General features: G+C 41.8%; 1 protein-coding gene across 8 annotated transcripts in view; it reads right to left on the minus strand.

The window, feature by feature from the left end:
* PM20D2 (peptidase M20 domain containing 2) overlaps positions 1–18,672 on the minus strand; it is a 224,417-nt gene that overhangs the window by 185,108 nt on the left and 20,637 nt on the right. For 5 of the 8 annotated variants that reach the window (XR_007773859.1, XR_007773860.1, XR_007773857.1 and 2 more), the window contains exon 6: positions 15,438–15,545. Coding sequence is in view for 3 of the 8 variants with exons in the window: in XM_050949296.1 (XP_050805253.1) it covers positions 15,438–15,545 (108 nt within the window). In the remaining 5 variants the exon portion in view is untranslated. Of the gene's footprint in view, positions 1–9,049; positions 10,690–12,085; positions 13,517–15,437; positions 15,546–18,672 lie in introns of those variants that run through there. The other 3 variants (XM_050949295.1, XM_050949298.1, XM_050949299.1) reach the window with 3 other exon arrangements.

Here is an 18,672-nt window from a genome sequence, read left to right on the forward strand (position 1 = left end):
TAATGTTTTCACCCCTCAGCCACCAGGCCGAGAAGCGATTTCAGCCCAACTTCCTGATGATTTACCAGATGCTCAGTGCTGCAATATGCTAAATATCTTCCCATTCATTGGTTTTAATGAGAGTCAAGGATGCTCAGTAATCTCAGACTAAGCACTAGGTTTCATCTAAAAATGTGCTGAGCATCTCACAAGGTCAGGCCCTGGTAGAGATGGTTGCCATTTTCTTCTAACACTCAGTAAGGATATTAAAATAAGGAAAATGATGTTTTCCCTTAAGCTATTTTGTTTATTTCACTGTATAGCATCTGCCTAGATCCTTGCTTGCCCTCCTGCTACAGATTAAAAGAAAACTGGATGTGTGTGTATCTACATATTCATAGTGGTCTCACTACATCTGGGTTGAAATGCACTGGCAGGGTGTGTGGGCAAGAGCTTTGACAGATCCTTGCTCACTTGTAATTTTTGTGCCTGTTAACATTTCTGGATTAACAGCCCAGGAGAAAGTGAAGGCCTCAGTCTAGCTACATAATTAATAAAAATCTCTTACATTAGGCAGCCATGCTTTCAGTGCCACAAACTGTCACTTTTCAGCAAGATGAGCGCTGCTACTCCATGCTAAATTATTACTTGGGTGGAACAGCAGGGATGAAGTAGCTAGAGGCAACACCAGTCAGAGAAACAGATAAAATAACTGGAAGCGGGCTGAAAAGACATTGACTCATTTCCCTTCTCCAGCAAAAAAAAATCACCCCATAACAACCCAAGTCCCAGTACACTTTCTCTCACAGCTGCCTCATGTCTGAGAGTAGTGGCTAAATCTGCACTGAACAGATCTAAAATCTTGCTTAGGTCTGAGGATCAAGCAGACTTCAGGTCCCTAAGGCTCGCTTTTCTCATACTCTCCCACATGGCAGGATTGAGTGTGCAAGGATGAGTGAAGACCAAACAAGGTTAGAATACAGACTGTACACCTGCTGTGGGGGCAGCATGTAGCAGAGATTCTGCCATTTATCAGAATTAAACCCATTGCAAACAATACATAAAAGCAATTAATACACTGAATTTCAAGGCCAAGTAGGTTGTACCTTAGTACACAGACCCATAGATTTTGAGGCCAGAAGGGACCATCGAGATCATCTAGTCTGACCTCCTCACGTTGCAGATCACAGAACCATTCTACTTTCCAAAGAGCAGCAAGTACAGAGTTAAGGGACTTAACAAAGCTAAGGTTTTTGTATTAACCAAGTAACTGGTTACTAGACATAGGGTCCCTGGGCTGGAGCCTGGAGTAGTGGGCAGGCCTGAGTTTCCCTACCAGCTGCTGAGGAAGTGGCACAGTCGCGGTTGATCAGAAAACTGCCTGAGACTGTTTGTCCAGTGGACCTTTGTTACCCTGGAAGGGGCAAACTATAGTAACCTGGCCAGAAGGAAGACCGCTGGCTCCTCTCCAGCGCTGCTCATGCATCTATTTAGATGTCTTGAGAGATCTGAAACTGTTTCACCATGCAGTTATCCCAGTTATCACAAACAACTATTTATATTTCTAATAATTGAATCCCCCATTACTATTACCTGTCTCTTCCTAATAATTGAGATCCTTTCCTCTAGAGGGGTATCCTCAGTGTGAGGTCTCTGAGGCCCATAAGCTGCTTGCACTGAATGCACACCTACACCATCTGCACACAGGGCAGGTAATTGTACATGCCGCATTCAGTCCCACTCTGCTGCTAGATTTCTGTCTCCATTATTTTTACACTTGCTGAGTTTTGTTTGTTCTTTGAAGAGGGGTTGCTTAGGAACTGGTTTTTTTAAACCCCTGTTCTCTGAGTTAGCCCTGTCCCCTTGTCAAAGCATCTTAAAGGGATTAGGCATCATAGGATGGCAGACTAGTGCCTCAGTAGGGAGCTCTCAGCCTTGCCTAGCAGGCCAGTAGGCTCAGGACACAGTCCCCCAAACAGACCACACTATAAATTTCAATCAAGCAGGCACACGGCTAGCAAGCAATCATACAATAAACAACTCACTCAGAGTCACAAAATCATTCCTCTTTCACCTGGAAAACCTGCTAGGCCGCTCCTATTTTCCTCTCCACCCCCAGGCATACCACTGATAGAGCTACTGAAGTGAACTAAAAGGATGTGAACTCCAACTTTGGAAATATGTACAACACAAGGTGTGATCTTGAGAGAACTAGATACTTTCTTTTTTCCTATGTGAGGGACCATAAATCTTCGTGGTATGCTCCCCAGCCTGCAAGGCTTGCTTCCAGAATGACTATGCAAGGTCTAGAGTGAAAATTGGTTTGGCATTCAGCATGTTTGTACTTATCTACTCCCTACCTTCAGACATGACATGGGAATGCCACCCAATTTTGCATCGTGCCCAGTAATGGCAGTGTTCCATGTCCTCACAAGGAATGTCTGGAGACCTTTTTGTAAAATCTTACTAAGGCCATGATACTAGTGTCTGGCACCAGCAATCCTAGCTGATGGAGTTAATTGGTTATGGCTGGCCACTGCCAGGTAACAACTGATAAAATGCAGCATGGGGTCTTTTAAATCCTTTACTACAGTAGTACAGATATGACTAGAACCATGCCTATTCTGAACCCTGGGAAGAGCAGGTCTCTGCATAGAGTGTTTGACATTCAACAACTGGCAGGTATAAATTCTTTCCAACAGGTGACAAGTGATGAGTTGATCTGTTTCTCTGGGCAAGACCCAGATTAGGATGTTGTCCGTGAATGCATAACTTGCAACCTGAGCCTTGCTGTGATGACTAGGGGTAAGTCCAAGGGAAGTGTTGTACAGGAATTGTTAGCTGTTCCACATAGACAAGTGAGCATTTATTGTATGGTGAGGATTTAATTGGTTTAGGAAGAAAAGGTATTGAAATCTTCTTTGGGAACCTCTCTTCTAGATTTTTCCTTCTGCTAGGGGAAACGGTCTTTTACTGAATACCACTTATGTAAGTAGCAAGGATTGCTATACTGGATGTGATAGTCAGGAAGGAGGCCTCTCTGCATTCTCAGATATTAATTTCTTTAAATGTTTCCTTGGAAAGCCTTTCATTTGTAAATTCTGACCTACAGGTTAGATGTTTGGTATGGTTTATTGCTCTAAATGGGCTCCTGTCACAAAATCACACAAAGACACAGGAAAATTGTCAAGGAAGAATATTTTATGCACCACTGCCAAATTTTGATCAGACGGCGAACCCACAATCTCTCACACTAACAGTAAGGATTGTATCCTTAGACAAACCACTTGTTTGCCACCAAATAGGCTTTCCTTACTAAATCAGGAATACTTGTCTTCTAAATTGCTACAGTCAAGGATTTGAAATTGCTGTGTAGTGTGTCCTCACTCTTATGGTCTCTGGAATCTTTTGGAAGGAAGTTGCCTTCAGAAGGTGTGCCTGTTTCACGGGTGGAGCTTCTACTACACCAATCTTAGGTTCCCAAACATATGGAGTATCTTTGTTTTTATATAAAATCTATAAAATCTTAGTTTAACATCCCCAGGTCTTATGAAGTACTCAGAGGATTCATGCAGGGTTCAGTGTGTTTTGGTGTGGGCAGGGAGAGAAGGTTGATGAATATGGTACTTCCCCAGGCACTTTATATGCAGTGAGGTAGCAAATTGTTTATTCTAAGGATCACTCAACCAAGGACAGGTAGGGGGACAAATATCCTGTTTGTGGGAATGCCTGCCTGCTCCCCCAGGCTGTCTAGCAGCCATTTGAGTGCTTTAGGAGAGACCTAATTCCTTCTCATGGGGCTTTACTCAGTACACCACGAGTATTTTGAACACAGGAAAGGATTTCTCTCATCATCCCACGATGGTAAAGCTGTGTGGGGAACGGAGTCCTTATAAGCCTCTATTTTGGGCAGAGGCCCAGATCTACAAAAGGCCTTAGGTATTGTGATGCTGAGTGTTGTATCACCTAACTTTTAGGTGCCTAGAAAATCACACCACCAATATAAGCCACAAAGCCTGAGTTTGGCACGGACATCCCTATACAATGAATAGGGAGAGAGAGGTACCTTAGAACATGATTCACAAAAGTCAAAACGCTAGGTGGGAAGCTGCCTAAGAGAGTCATTGGGAGATACTGACAAGAGGGATGGGTCCTCTTAAGCCTCTCTTGCATACAGATGCCTAAGTCTAGGCTGTCTATCCACGGTGGATAAATACTTAAGGCCTCGTCTACACGGGGGGGGGGGGGGGGGGGAGGGAGAGTCGATCTAAGTTACAAAACTTCAGCTATGTAAATAATGTAGCTGAAGTCAATGTACTTAGATCTACTTACCGCAGTAAGTCAATGGCTGACACTCGCCCGTCGACTCCGCCTGCACCTCTCACCCTGGTGGAGTACTAGAGTCGACGGGAGAGTGCTCAGTCCATTTATCGCATCTAGACTAGAAGCAATAAATCAAACCCCGCTGGATCGATTGCTGCCCGTCGATCCAGCCTGTAATGTAGACAAGCCCTAAAAGTCACAGGACCAGAGAGAGAATGACTCTGTATTCTGGTGGTTAGAGCACCCATCTGGGAAGTGGCACCCAGTCTAGTCCCCCTGCTCCAATGACTATTTATCCTCAGTGGAATAGCTTCATCAGGAGAGAATGAGAGAGCCCCACATCAGAATATCCCATAGCTCACTTGCAAGGTGAGAGAATGGAGAGAAGTTGAGCCCTGTTGAGCTATCTGCAGGGCAGGCAGCTATGGATTACTGAAGAATGACGACCTGAAAGAGGGCCTAGAAGGCCAGAGCCAGTCCTCAGGCCAAACATATGATTTATCTGGAGCATACTGAAAGATAAAGCATGACCCTCGTTCAAAAAAGCAAGAGATATCATAATGAAAACCTGTATTTCACATGGTGGCACAAAGTGCTGCTAGGCATACACTGCAAGTGCTTGCTTAAAATAGATGTGGTTTGTCCTTTTCTCTATTCCCCACACAAAATATTTGTTACAGAATGGAGGTGTACATCAGTTACCTTCCAAAACTCAGTCAGCAAATGCACAGTAGCACCTAGCCAGTCAAGTATTCCAATGGACTTGGCCAGTAGAACAACAGTACAAGACTATTTTAAATAATATTCATCTGCCACCTTTACTCTTTATTCTGAGTTATTAAACCAAAACAATAAGTACTCAAACCACCATAGCCACTAAACAGTTTATTTTTACTTAAGATTTAACGTGTACTGAATACACTGCACATCACTAAAAGCTTATTGCACAATCAAAAGCAACAGTGAAAGCAGAACAGCAATGATTTACTAGAAAACACAAGTAAAAAGCATACCTGATATTCAATAAGCTTTGATAAAAGGATACCCTACCCTTATAACCAGCTGAAGTACCTGTTTTGTAACATACAAGTTCTCTCTTCCTCAAAAACAGCTTCATGAAAGGAGGAATTCTCTACAGAGGTGTTTCATAGGTTGCTTTTGCTTTTTAGGCACATCTTTTGCTCAAGTTCTAGGATGGATATTTATCAGAGCACTGCAGGTTATTAGACATGAAGAGGTATAAATTCACCACAAGAGTTTTATATGGATCCTGTAACCTTAATTTAAATATGCTGCACTTAGGTGTCACATTTATTCAACTTCAAGTAAATAATTACAGCTAGTAATGCATTTTGAATAATTGGTACAATTGAATATTTATGCCAAAGATGCTCCAGTATTTTTCAAAACTGAGGGTACTTTGAATAAAGTGTAAACAGAGAACTGGGGGAAAGAGGAAGCAGTTATAGCAGTAAAAAGCTAGAAAGAGACACCACATGGGGTTTTCAAAAATGCCAACATGATTCAGGAGCACAGGTAATTGAAAGTCAATTGGACTTATGCTCCCAGGTCCACAAAGAGGCTTAGATGCTGTGGCTCTGAGCATTGCAATGCCTCACTTTGAGGTGCCTAGAAAAATCACAAGAACACTGCAATCCACAAAGCCTGAGTTAATGCCAAAGCTCCTATTCAATGAATGGGGAGAGGCGCTTTAGAATGCAACCCACAAAAATCAGCAGGCTAGGTGGGGAGCCACTTATGCTAGCCAATGGAAAATGCCGGAGAAAGGGTTGTGTGTTGAGCCTGCCTCTCTCTGAGTGATCCATGGAAAAGAAGCCTTCTTTTGGAGTTAGATGGCTTAGGTGTCTAAGTCATTTCTTGTAGGAATGAGTTAGGCACCTGCCTCATTCCACACAAAAATAACTGGAAGAGGAGGAGTCCACCTTATAACTTTTCACCTACTGCACTCACCTGGGATATGGGAAACCCAGGTTCAATTCCTCTCCACGCATACTTAATGGAGAAAAGAGGATTTGAACAGTCATTTCCCACTTCTCAGGAGTGTACTCTAACCACTGAGTTATGGGATAGTCTGATGGGTGAAGGGAGGGGGCTCCTTTAGTCTCTCCTGTTGAAGCCGTTCTGCTACGTATAATAAAGAGTGATTGGACCAGGGGGACTGGACCCTGGCTCTAGCCCCAGGCTAGAGTCATTCTCTGGCTGGCCCAATGAGTATTTAAATATTTATCCACAGTGGCACACTCACTGGGGCAGCAAGAGAATTAACTCTGTAGCTTAGAGCCCCCACCAGGCAGGTAAAATTTTCCAAAAATTTAGGCACTGGCCTATAATTAACTTTCACATTGTATAACTGAATACAATTCTCCTTGCCTCACACATCCCAAATAGAGGAGAAACAGATGTGTATAAAAGCAGTATAAGGAGGGGGAAGGAGAAATATTCCTCACCTACGCCACTTCTAAAAGAACTGCCAGGAGAGGGGAAAGGAAAGAAGATATTACACTGGAGTTAGAGCCACAAACTCACATCATCACATCTTGAAATGGCCTTGTAAGGTTTGCAATGTTATGTCAATTAAACATTGTCATCCAATACGGATGCTATATCATAATGCAAAATGCCAGGAAGCATCAAAACGTAGTATTGCAATGTGGGGGCTCAGATGTAAAGTTCTCAGAATAATTTCTGCAGATGGCTTAGAAGTAAGTGTTATTACTACATTTGTGCATTAGCATCATGTCAGGATAAAGTACGCACAGATTAATAAACAGGCCTACACTTAACTTGCCCTGAAGTCCATTAATTCTTTCAAAATTGGTTTATTATTGCTGCAGAAAATAGGATGCACACAAGTAGGAAAAATGATCAATCTGTGTGAACTAAATGCTGAAAGAAAAACTAGTTCCTTACACATCACACTAAATTAGAAAAATGAGGTCAAGTTACAGGTTCAAGTAGTGCAGACAGCTCTGCAGAACAAAAAAGGCTTAGATCTGCAAAGGGTACCAGCACTTGTTTGAACTCAACCTACTGTAGAGAAGGTAGAACAGATAAATCCTTGTAAGAACTAGAAGTTTAATTCCGTGCGTCAGTTGGTTAAAACAGGCTGAACGGGCTCCATGGTTGTCATGCTATGGTGTCTGCCCAGGCAATATAGGGAAAAGAGCGCGAAATGATTGTCTGCCATTGCTTTCACGGAGGGAGGATTGAGTGACGACATTTACCCAGAATCACCTGCGACACTGTTTTTGCCTCATCATGCATCGCGATCTCAACCCAGAATTCCAATGGGCGGGGGAGGCTGCGGGAACTATGGGATAGCTACCCACAGTACAACGCTCCAGAAATCGACCTTAGCCTCAGTAGATGGACGCACACCGCTGAATTAATGTGCTTAGTGTGGCCACGTGCACTCGACTTTATATAATGTTTCCAAAAACTGGTTTCTGTAAAATCGGAATAAACCCGTAGTGTAGACATACCCTTAGAGAGACAAGGTCAGTGAGGTAATACCTTTTACTGTACCAACTTCTACTGGTGAGAGACAAGCTTTCAAGCATACCAAGAGCTCTCCCTGACCTGAAGAAGAGCTCTGTGTAAGCTCAAAAGCTTGTCTCTCTCACCAACAAAAGTTGGTTGAATAAAAGATATTACCTCCACCCACTCTCTCATATATACCTCAGTGACAACTTACAACTATTTCTAAAGGAGATACCACCAAAAAACCAAAATAATCCATGAAGCCAATACAGCATGAATATTTTTCCTTTGGTCTTGTGCTGATCAACTGGAAAGGCCAAAGGTTGAAGGAAGTCCTAGATTTACAGTATTTTGTCCCTTGAACCTTTGGCCTTTCCAGTTGATCAGCGCAAGACAAGATAAATCTGCTCTCAGGGCTGCCTCTCCAATACTTTAAACAATTAAGGAAACCTCCAGTTAGAACATATGGTCCCAGCAGGGTGCATTTTATGGACCAAGTGGGAGAGCAGCATTGTCATTTCTAAAGGCTACAGACAATACAGACATTTATGTTTAGCTTTTAGCTGGTTTGGGTTGGGATTCTCTCAGTCAGAACAAAGGGACTGCTGTGAGATGAGGGTTTGTACATCCTTATCTAACACAGTGGGGCTTACAGATGCTTGAAGAACTTCAGGGAAACCAATATTTTTATCTGCTGATCCAAAACCTGTAAAACTTTGGATACAGGCAAGATCTTAATTGGCTATAAGATGAAGAATCAGTCTCCTATTAACCCAAGGACAAATACTGTTAGCTAAAAGGATCCATGCATGGACTATTGATGACAGTGACTAAAGTGTTTGGATAAATACTGGGATACAACAATATTTTCTATAAAGCTCTTAAGAAATCCAGGGCCCACTATTTTATAGTGTAGCCTAAAATGTAATTTCTGAAAGATCAAAGGGAAAAGAATGCATGTGCTGTAAACCAGAGAATGGAACACAGAGATCAGCAGCCTCTCGCACACAGCCTGCCAGGGTAAGCCCGTTGGCGGGCACATCCTTGAGCCCATGCCACTTCCTGCAGCCCCCATTGGCCTGGAGCGGCAACCGTGGCCAGTGGGAGCCACAATTGGCCGAACCTGCAGACGTGGCAGGTAAAGAAACTGGCCCAGCCCACCAGGGTGCTTACCCTGGCAAGCCGCATGCCAAAGGTTGCCAATCCCTCGTGTAACATCAGCAGAGGTACTGAAGTTTCTCTAGGAAGAAAAAATGGTAGATTTATTATTAAAGTAACTTTTAAACAAGATGATTATGAAAATGTTCATTTGCTATGCAACTGTATGGGACTTAGCTTCCAGTTAGTATTATCAACACTTACACGCAGCATTTTGAATACAAAAGTTCTGTGATTTAACTTTGTATAATGTTTTCCAGAACGTCCAGAACAAACACTGTTCTATGATTTACCAGAGAAACTAAGTACATGGGGAAATATAAGAGGAGGTGTCTATAATTTACTCCATTGTTTATCAACATAAGAAAAAAATCTCAATGTCAGACATATATCTGAAAGAATACTAATTATATTCCATTTTGCACAGATGTTCTCTTTGCTTGGTTATGTTAGTGTTGAATTCTAGTCTTTCAACAAGACATGATTTGGAAATCAATAGGAATGAGAGCTGGGGAGCCTATTTCTGTATGACAAAGCACCAGGGCTAAGAATTAAAATACATAAATAAATAAATAAATAAATACAAATTAAAAAAAATAGATTTGATGCTGGGTTTGAGAAAATTGCACTGGTTTTAATTTAAGCTGTTTTTAAACCAACTTAAGCAAAATTTTGTGTGGATACTTATTTTGGTTTAACTTAAACAGATTATTAAACTTAAGTTAGACCAAAATATAAGGTGTGTCTATGAAGTCTTTTGTACTAGTTTAACTGAATTGGCTTTTTTAAAAAAAATGGACACCTTTAAACAGGTGTAGCTTTCTCCTGCAGACAAGACCTAAGTTGAACTCCTATGAGCAAGCCCTGATTTTTGGAAGCATGCCGTTTCAATTAAGTTCCGTGGGAGATTCCAGGATCTCAGCACCACTGAGAAATAAGGCTACCAATTTAGGCACCTACATAAGTATTTAGAATTTTATTTTAGGCACCTTATTTTGGCTCAAGTGTACAGATTTTCCCTCTCTGGTATGTTACTTTCCCCTGAAAGTTTGTACTTTAGCTAGGGGATGGGGTTGTTCTACATCTTGTAGAGATTTAACACATGGCTCCTCCAGTCCTTCCCCACAGAAGGTTTACCATAACAGCTCAATGTATATAGTGTATTTTTAATAGGTGAGCTTTTCTATATGATTCTGCCATCTTACCCTGAAATGTGGATGTTGTAGCTGTAGACTGAATTACTGTGCAAAAGCATTCAACCAATTGTCTGTCACTGTGGATCAACCACCAAAACAGATTAAAAAAGCATGTATCATTTTATAGCATGCAAAATTACAATTACATGGTTATTTTTAAGAGGAATTTTTTTTTGAAAGTAATGAGACCATTTGGTTTCTCAACATCCCTTAAAAAAAATAAAATAAAAAAAGTCAACCTTCCTCTTGCTAAGAAGCCTGTCTTGCCTCCTTTAGAATTCAAGTAGAACATTTATTCCGTTAACGTGGAAGTATTTAGGTTTTAGTTTTGTTTAACGTGTTGCACACGCTGCTGTTGTGCCAGATTCTTTGCCTTGTTCTGTTACACTTAAGTGGCCTTTCTCTTTTAGAGTCGTTTGTCTGAAGTCTTCTCTGACTTTTTCCAACAGATCTGGCTTGAAGATAACATCTAGTGCAGTCATTGCCAAAGCTTTTGCTGCACGTAGAGTGTAGAACTGTGCTTCTTGAGACCCTGTGGTAAAACCAAAACACCACTTCAGGTTAAGAATCTAGTCACCGAAAATCTGTATAATAGTAGGGCATTCAAATAAATTAATATTATTGGAAATAGAAGAACCTTTTAAGTCTAAGTCTTGGTGACATCTAACTAAAACCAATATTACTTGTTTTACAGAAAATCCTATTTGTAGAAAAATACAAACGTAAAATGCCTGGAAATGAACAACCGAGGGGTCCCGTCTATTTCCCAATGCCATATAAACCTGTCAGTAGGTGTATTTTTCTCTAAACCTGTAACAGGAAGCTAGGCAGAAGGGACTGGAGCGGGTTTCTGATAAGCTCTACAATAATGCAGAGAGAACACAGCTTTAAAAATAAATGCCCAAACACTTCATTAAAGGAGGCAAGGCTGCCCAGTGGTGCCTTCCACTCTTCTAGAATGTAAAGTGGCAAACCTTAAACCTGAAAAGCAGAAAATAAAAAATGTACAGTACATACCACTACTGCAATGCAGCTTTAACTCTGCTGTGCTCAAGTGACATCCCAACACACACACACAATCTCTCTCTCTCTATCCAGAATGGGTTGGAACCAGAACACATGACAACTGTAGGACATTTTGGCAAAGGCAAAACTCAGTTTTAGCTTGGGTGACAAACGTTACCACTTCTTCACCCTTGCCCGGCGGACTGCTTCTGACACACTACCTTCACTAAGCCTCAGAGTCACATATGCCAAACCCCCCCATGTTGACAATCCCCATGACAAAACCACTGTTGGTCACTGTTAACTAGCAGAGCCTAGAGAACTCAGCACTAAATGAGGCATAGTCGATCCCTCAAGGTACACATGCACTATTCTGCATATCACAGTGACAGCTGTGCCAACCTGCTCCAGCTAATCCCTCCACCATTCAGTACAGCTACATCTAACAGTAAATGCAGTAAAGCGCTCTGCCCCCACATTCCCAGCCCTGCGCATTCAGCCACACACACCACCAGCTCCACTCTCCTCTTTGCCACTCCATTTTTATAACAAGCTTGAAGGGGCCATGATGGAATGCACACAGATAAATGATGCAATTTAATCTTAACTCTGCCTTAAGTGTTTTGGAGTTTTATTTCCTTGTTTCCTGCCTATCTTGGCCTCAGGACCTTCTTGTCACTTGCAGGGTGGTTTGTACGGTCACTGGTCGTAGAAAAGCTGTGGTAAAGCCCTTGGCATATATGATTGTTTGCAGTGATTCCTCTTCAGAGCTGGAATACAGGTGCCCAGAGAAGAGAAGGTTGACCTGGAGTGTGTGGGTTTTTGTTTTTAAATAAGTGTAAAGACAAATCTGTTTTCTCACTGAAGAGATTGGTTTCAAAGAACAAGTCCTCTGTGCTGTTTTGAACCTCCCTGGGGAACCCCAAAAAAGTGGAGCCATGACTCCCACTGCATTACTATTGCAGTCATCATAGATTTTAATGTGGTATCGGCTGCACCCACTGCAGAATGCGAGTTTCAGACACATGTCTACTTTCCTCAACAAACGGCTGGGGAATTGAGCGCTGTCCTGAGGAGTTTATCTTTGAAATCTAGTAACAGAATAGTTCACAAAATCATATTTCGCTAATAGGGTCTAGTAGTTAGAAATTCTGAATAGAAGGCTGGTGGATGTCAATACCTTCCTCCCCAGAAGGTTAAGATGTTTAGCTCCCTTATTGGAAGGAGTAGCCCAGGGATGTTACTGCCTTAATCTTTCCATAGCTGCTTGTATTACTAGAGAGTCTGGGGTCACGGTGAGTTAAAGATTTCTGCTCCTTTTGCAGACACAAACTAGTGCTTCTTAGCCATTTTAGGAATAGAGGTACACATTGTGGGTGAATGCCATACCACTCCAACTGGTTCCATAGTGGCATTTGCTGGGAGTGCTACCCAACTGGGTCTGGTGGGCTGCAGAATGCTCAAGAGCTTGGGTTGAGTATCTTGAACTTCCTTAAAAGAATTTGAAGCTCTGCTGCCACCCTTTGCAATAGTCCCTGTTATTGCCTATGGTCACAGGGGGGGCGGGGGGGGGCGGGCTGAAGATGGGGCAATTGCCTCATCCAGTGAGGAAGATGATATATTTGGGGTACCGCACGGTGGATCTAATTCATAGTCTTCCTCTTCCATGTATCCTGTGGAGCTGGCTGCTGTCATCCAAAAGGAAACGGATAGTGAGAGTCTCTGGTAGAGCATATGGATCTCGGGTATTGTGCATAAGGGTCCCAGGGTTCCCAATAGGGCCAATCTGAAGGGTCAAAGGTTGGTTGGGGTGGACCCTAGGACATTGGGTACCCACGATCTCTTGGAAGCCCTGTCTGTGCTAACTTCCCTAAGTTATGTTCGTCTTAGGCATCGGATTCAGCTAACAAGAAGGCCATATCTAGTTCCAATGATGGTACTGCCAGTATCAGTGGGAGTAAATTCCAGCTTGTGATGAAATAAGGGAATGACTTCTTCAGGCACATCCTCTTCTGGGATAAATATGTAATTCAGAAGAACCAGGCTTGAAAGAAGAGGATATTGGAGGACTAGGAAGACTAAGATATCCTTTGTGGTAGCATATGTCACAGTTCTTCTTGTAGTACAATGAGTCCTGGTTGTCATTCCGCCAGATTCAGTGCCATTACAGATCCAGTGTGTCCTTTTGGGACTGCCTGGGTACTGCTGTGGAGAGAGGGTCCTGTCTGGAGCTCTTCATTGGTATTGGTAGTTGATGGTCCTTTGACTTTTTAGAGATTGCAGTCAGCACTGGCTTTGCTCGTGTGCTTTCCCTTCATAGTCGGAAGGCCTAGGCTGACTAAAGTTCTTGGGACCTGCAAACAAAGACTGACCCTACTTGGAAGAAGTGAAAAATAAAAAATAAAAAAAATCCCTTCTCCTGGACACTGGATTAGAGGGGGACCTGTTTTTAAACCCGTGTGAAGCCTGAAACAGGGGCACTACTTGAGGTGTCCAGATGATGCAGAGAAGGCAGTCTCCCTGGCCTGGATCTGACCGGGGTCTCATGTTTTTTTCCCCCCCATGAGGTACTTCCTCAGTCAGAACTCTACTCTCCCCTCAGGGTGGGACCAAGCAACAGATACTGCACTTGGCAGAAATATGTGCCTCTCCAAGGCAATAAAGGGAGCATTGGTGGTCATCACTGAGTGGGACATAGCAGGGGCAGGAGAGTTTTCAAATCCCAGAATTCCTGGCAGAGTCCTACTCCTGAAAGGGGAGACAAAATAAGGTCATTGGGGTGAGTAAAATAAGCTACACTAACTATACAAAAAAACCAACTAAGAAAATCACTAAAGAACTATATTCAATTATATTTACAAAGATGAAGACAAACCTGATGCAAAAATACCTTTGGACACTGGAGGATTCTGACTCAGGACATGCAGCAGGAAGAAGGAACTGAGAGGCAGTTGGTCCACACTTCCCCTTATATTCTGAGCGCAGAGAAAGAGGAGAACTAGGGCAAAGGTGCAGACCAACGGAGGCTGTTTGCAAGATTTTCCTGGTCTTGGGATATGCATGCATGCCCACGTGTGGAATACACATAGGGACTAGCACTAGAGGAAGTGTAAGTTATGGTTTGATAAATGACTGGCATGGCTAGGCGGCAACGCTGCTAACATATAGTGAGTCAAAAACCAGAGCTTCCAGCCTGGTTTAAAAAACCCAGACAGCAACAGAAAGATGAAGACATTTTAAGCTAGGGCAAAAATTCCTTAACATACAAAGCATTGTGCATTAACCCTCTCAAAAATACTGAAAGACATCTCAGGGAACCCAAAAAACAAAAAAGAGTTTCTAGACTAAGCCATATCAGAGATAAACTCTTTAAATTGAAGTTTTCAAAAAAGTTAACCTTGGGTATGTTTTCAGACCACGATAACTTAAATTCCTTTCCTGATTTTAACTTCCCAAAAAATTAAGATGCAACATGCACAATTTCAGGAAGATCAGATTTCTTTCTGAATAACTATGGGGCACAAACTTGAAGAAGAAAGTCAGGCTTCTAACAGGAAGCTAGCTTCAACCTTAAATATGGGACACCTACTACCACTCAATTTTCAAATTTGAAAAATATGACAATTTTCTCCAGCCAATTTTAGTTTCTATGGCTGTTTCAGCCTTTAACAGTTACCATTTTGATTGAGGAACAACTGTATAGCAATTTGATTTTTTTTTTTTTTAAGAGCATACAGTCAATTCTTGAAATATTTACTGAATACCATTGCTATCTACGTACTTATTATGTGATCACTGTAATACCTGAGCACCTAAAACTTTACAGGCTTACCATAGCAGGATCCAAAACCAGTGCTCAACTTGACAAGCACTTCATCTTCTGCATCTCCAGCTCGGCCAAGTGTTTGTATTTTGGATTACTGTTGGTTAATTTATAGTAAATACTAATGGACCAAAACCAATGTTCTATATACATCCTCTTAACTATTATTTATATTGGAGTACTTTAGTCTCAAACAATTGCAAGAATATTTCTAGCAAGCTAATTAATAGCTGTTCAATTTCCATCCTATAATGCAACATTTAAAGGCAACCTTTTATAGGAGAGACAAGTAAAATAGGATGACATTCTTCAAAACTGTATGAGGCACACTATAGGACTAGAACTTTATTGAACGTGGCTTTAACCATAAAGTGTTAGTGGATATTCTTCTATATTAAAAGTTTCAAAGAACACATATAAATTAGAGCCCTGTTCACTTCAAAAGCAATTACCTGAAGCTGCAGTGTATGGCTCGGTATGGTTCAATGCATCTGAGCCAATGTAAAAATAGGGATGAATCCCAGGAACCACATATGTAACATTCCCAAAGTCAGTGGAACCTAGGAATAGACCAACAAGCTTGCTCAATGAACAAATATTATAATGTACAGCTTTTAAGACAAATAAAAACATCTGGGATGCACACCTTAACTGTAGTAAAACAGTACAGTATCACTGTCTAGATCATCATATCTGGTCATGGTACTAACAAAGAGTCAATACTTACTTGATTTTGCACTTCTATTTAACAGCAGTGCATATGGAACAAGTTCACTCAAATACAGTGCCTCCTCACAACACAGATCAGTAAGTATAGAGTTTTATAGAGATCTGTTCCTCCTTGGGGTTAATGGCAGGATTTGAGGTGACTGGAGATGCACAAACCTTCTATAACCACTGTGCCCAAGGATCTGTGCCCACAATCAGGCCCTTGCAGAGATCCACTAGTTACTGTTTTCTAGAACGCTTCCAAAGCTCAGCAGTACCAGGCTGGTGCCATCCCTCAAGTGTGAATATACAAAAGCAACATTCTTGAAGAACTTGGATACCACAGTAAGCAGCAATTTCTGTGGCTTCTATCTATTCTCATTTGTGGGAGTCTAAGCAAACTGTACAACTCAAAGTACGGCTGAGGAATTCTAGCGAAACAAGGATTGCAGAAGAGCCCTTGGAAAGTAAGGTCACTTCTAGATGCCAAATCAAGAGATTAATGTTTTGTAAAGATGCCACATAGCAGTCCTGTAGATGTGTCTAATGTTCCCATTGTAAACATGACATCAGTGAGGTCTCACCCTCCTGGTCAAGGGAGTTATAACATCTTGAGGTAAGCATAGTATCTTAATGCACAGCATGTGCCATTTAGACAGGTGCTGATTGGAAATGGGATTCCCTTCATACTGATCATTCAAGAGAGTTACAAAGTGTTTCCTACTTGCTGAATGACATGTCCTATCCATATATGAAGTCTAGTTTTCCCCTGGTGAGAATGAGGTTTTGGGAAGAATTTGTGAAAGAGGAATTCCTATTAGAACTCACTGCTCACTCTTCTCACAACTGTGACTGGAATTAGAAAATTAATCTTTGAGAACAGATTAAATAAAGGGTTCTCTCAGACTCAAAAAATACCTCTATCAAGCACCGACAGATCCATGTCAAGACAAGGTCTTTGACTGGAAGGAAAGCATTACTAGTTCCTTCAGTCAATCTACCACTAAGTCTTGAAGAAAACTACAACTTTCCTTTGGAAGGAGATAGAGATATTGCCAATAAAGAGACTTGAGAATCTTCATCTCATACATTGAGAACAGAAAGCATAAGACTTTAGGTGGAGCAAGTAGTCCACAATAGAGAAAATGGTAATGTTTCTGTTCTGCTTCCATTTCTTGCCCAAACAATGAACCTTTACCACTTTAGTAGTGTGGTCTGAATAAACCCCAGTTTTAGCATAGCACGTATCAGATGTATTTAAGGACCAGATTGTAAGACCATCTTCTTAGTCAACAGTTCAGAAACCTGGGAAGACAAAATGGAGGCTCCAGGAGTTCTATGTGCTCGTATTGCCAAATTCAAATCAGATTAAGAGAATCAGCCTGCCTTGTTTTATTTTTCTGATCATTAGAAGAATACGTGAAATTGTCAGAGACATCCTAGTACCTTTTGTCCCAGCACATCAGAAGTGATCCATAAGAGATTTCGTATGCATACCTCCTTTGGAGCAGAACTATAGGTATCTTTCTTGCTGTTGCTGGCAGAGAGGTAAATGGCTACCCATCTTCTGATGATCATGTCACTACTGGACTTAAAAATTACTTGTGATGAGCTTAAGGTAGCCAGATGTTGAGACACCATTATCAACTCAAACCATGCTGTCAGACAACTTTTTCAAAAACTGGGTAATGTTAGATTTTTCCCTTCTTTTCACCATCCTGTGTTCCTCTATAGAGGTACACTATTTCTATCAGAAGTCTTCTGATCATCATGCATCCAAGCAACAGGTCTCTGCCATCAGCTAATCAGATTGCTGTCACACAAGTGGCTTGACCTTTCTAGGTGCTGCCTAGGTAGTCAAATTTGATCCAGGAAACATTAACATTGGCTTGTGGCAGTCTTCATTGTGGAGATGCAGCCTTTGTGGCCACGGTGCTGTGCCGACTTCAACAGAGAAGTGAACCAAGAGGTCCAACTACTAAAGGGGCAGAAGTGTGCCTTGAAGTGGATACTGAAACGTTGGTCAGATCACTGAGCATACAACAGAACCCAGAAATTATCATCTCTCTCTCTCACAAACGTGACTGCAGGAGTGAAAATCCAAAGATTTCAAGAAGCTTCACTATGGAGTCCTTGCTTTTAACAGTGATGTTTTCAAGAACTGCTGGCTTTCTCGCAACCTGCCTCACCGTCTTATGTGGAGGCTCTGCTTCATTCTGACAAGTCAAAGTATGCTATCATCTCAATTGTTGGGGGTCTCATGCACATGAAGCTGTTTGTCTTGAAGGAATAAAAAAAAGATATTGTAGTGAAGCTATACCACAGGGTGTAAGGCGAATCGGGTCACAGTACTGAAAGCCATAATGGCACCAAGTCACAGCCAGATCAGGTTCACTCTTAGGGGTTTCTCCTTCACTCAAGGCTAGTTCTGTGCCAGATTAAGTGTAGTATTGGAGTGCGCAGTTTGAGGGATTTTAGTAATTTTTCAAAATGCTTAATCTCCTAGGGCAATACCTGCAAACAGATTTGCACGTTTGACTTCTCTGCTGTACAGACACTGCAGAAGCAACTGAGCCGTCTTCCTTCTCTGTCAACTGTGAGAACAGATATCCTAAAAGAATATATTGAATCCACATTCAACCTTTAAGCCATTAAACCTCTTACCTTAAAAGAAGCAGAGACCTTATAAATAGTGACAAACACTCAATACACAAAATAGAGGCCAGGTCATAGAGAAACTTGAGTTTCAAGGTCTCCAGAGGCCAGTTCCTAAGTCAGAGTTCCTGGGTTTCCCCCATTTCCCACCATGACAACGAAAAAGCAACACAAAAAAGTTGTGAAGACCCACCAATCTGAATGAAGGCCAGGAGGAACACAGTAAAAGATATCCAATGCCATTAATGCTGGATGGGATGAAGAAAAGCTAGAGCAAGAGTAGCTAGAAAGGGGCAGCTTTCGCAGGGGACCATGGTCAAAGCT

This window comes from Gopherus flavomarginatus, chromosome 4, assembly GCF_025201925.1.
Source record: "Gopherus flavomarginatus isolate rGopFla2 chromosome 4, rGopFla2.mat.asm, whole genome shotgun sequence".
Lineage (NCBI taxonomy): Eukaryota > Metazoa > Chordata > Testudines > Testudinidae > Gopherus > Gopherus flavomarginatus.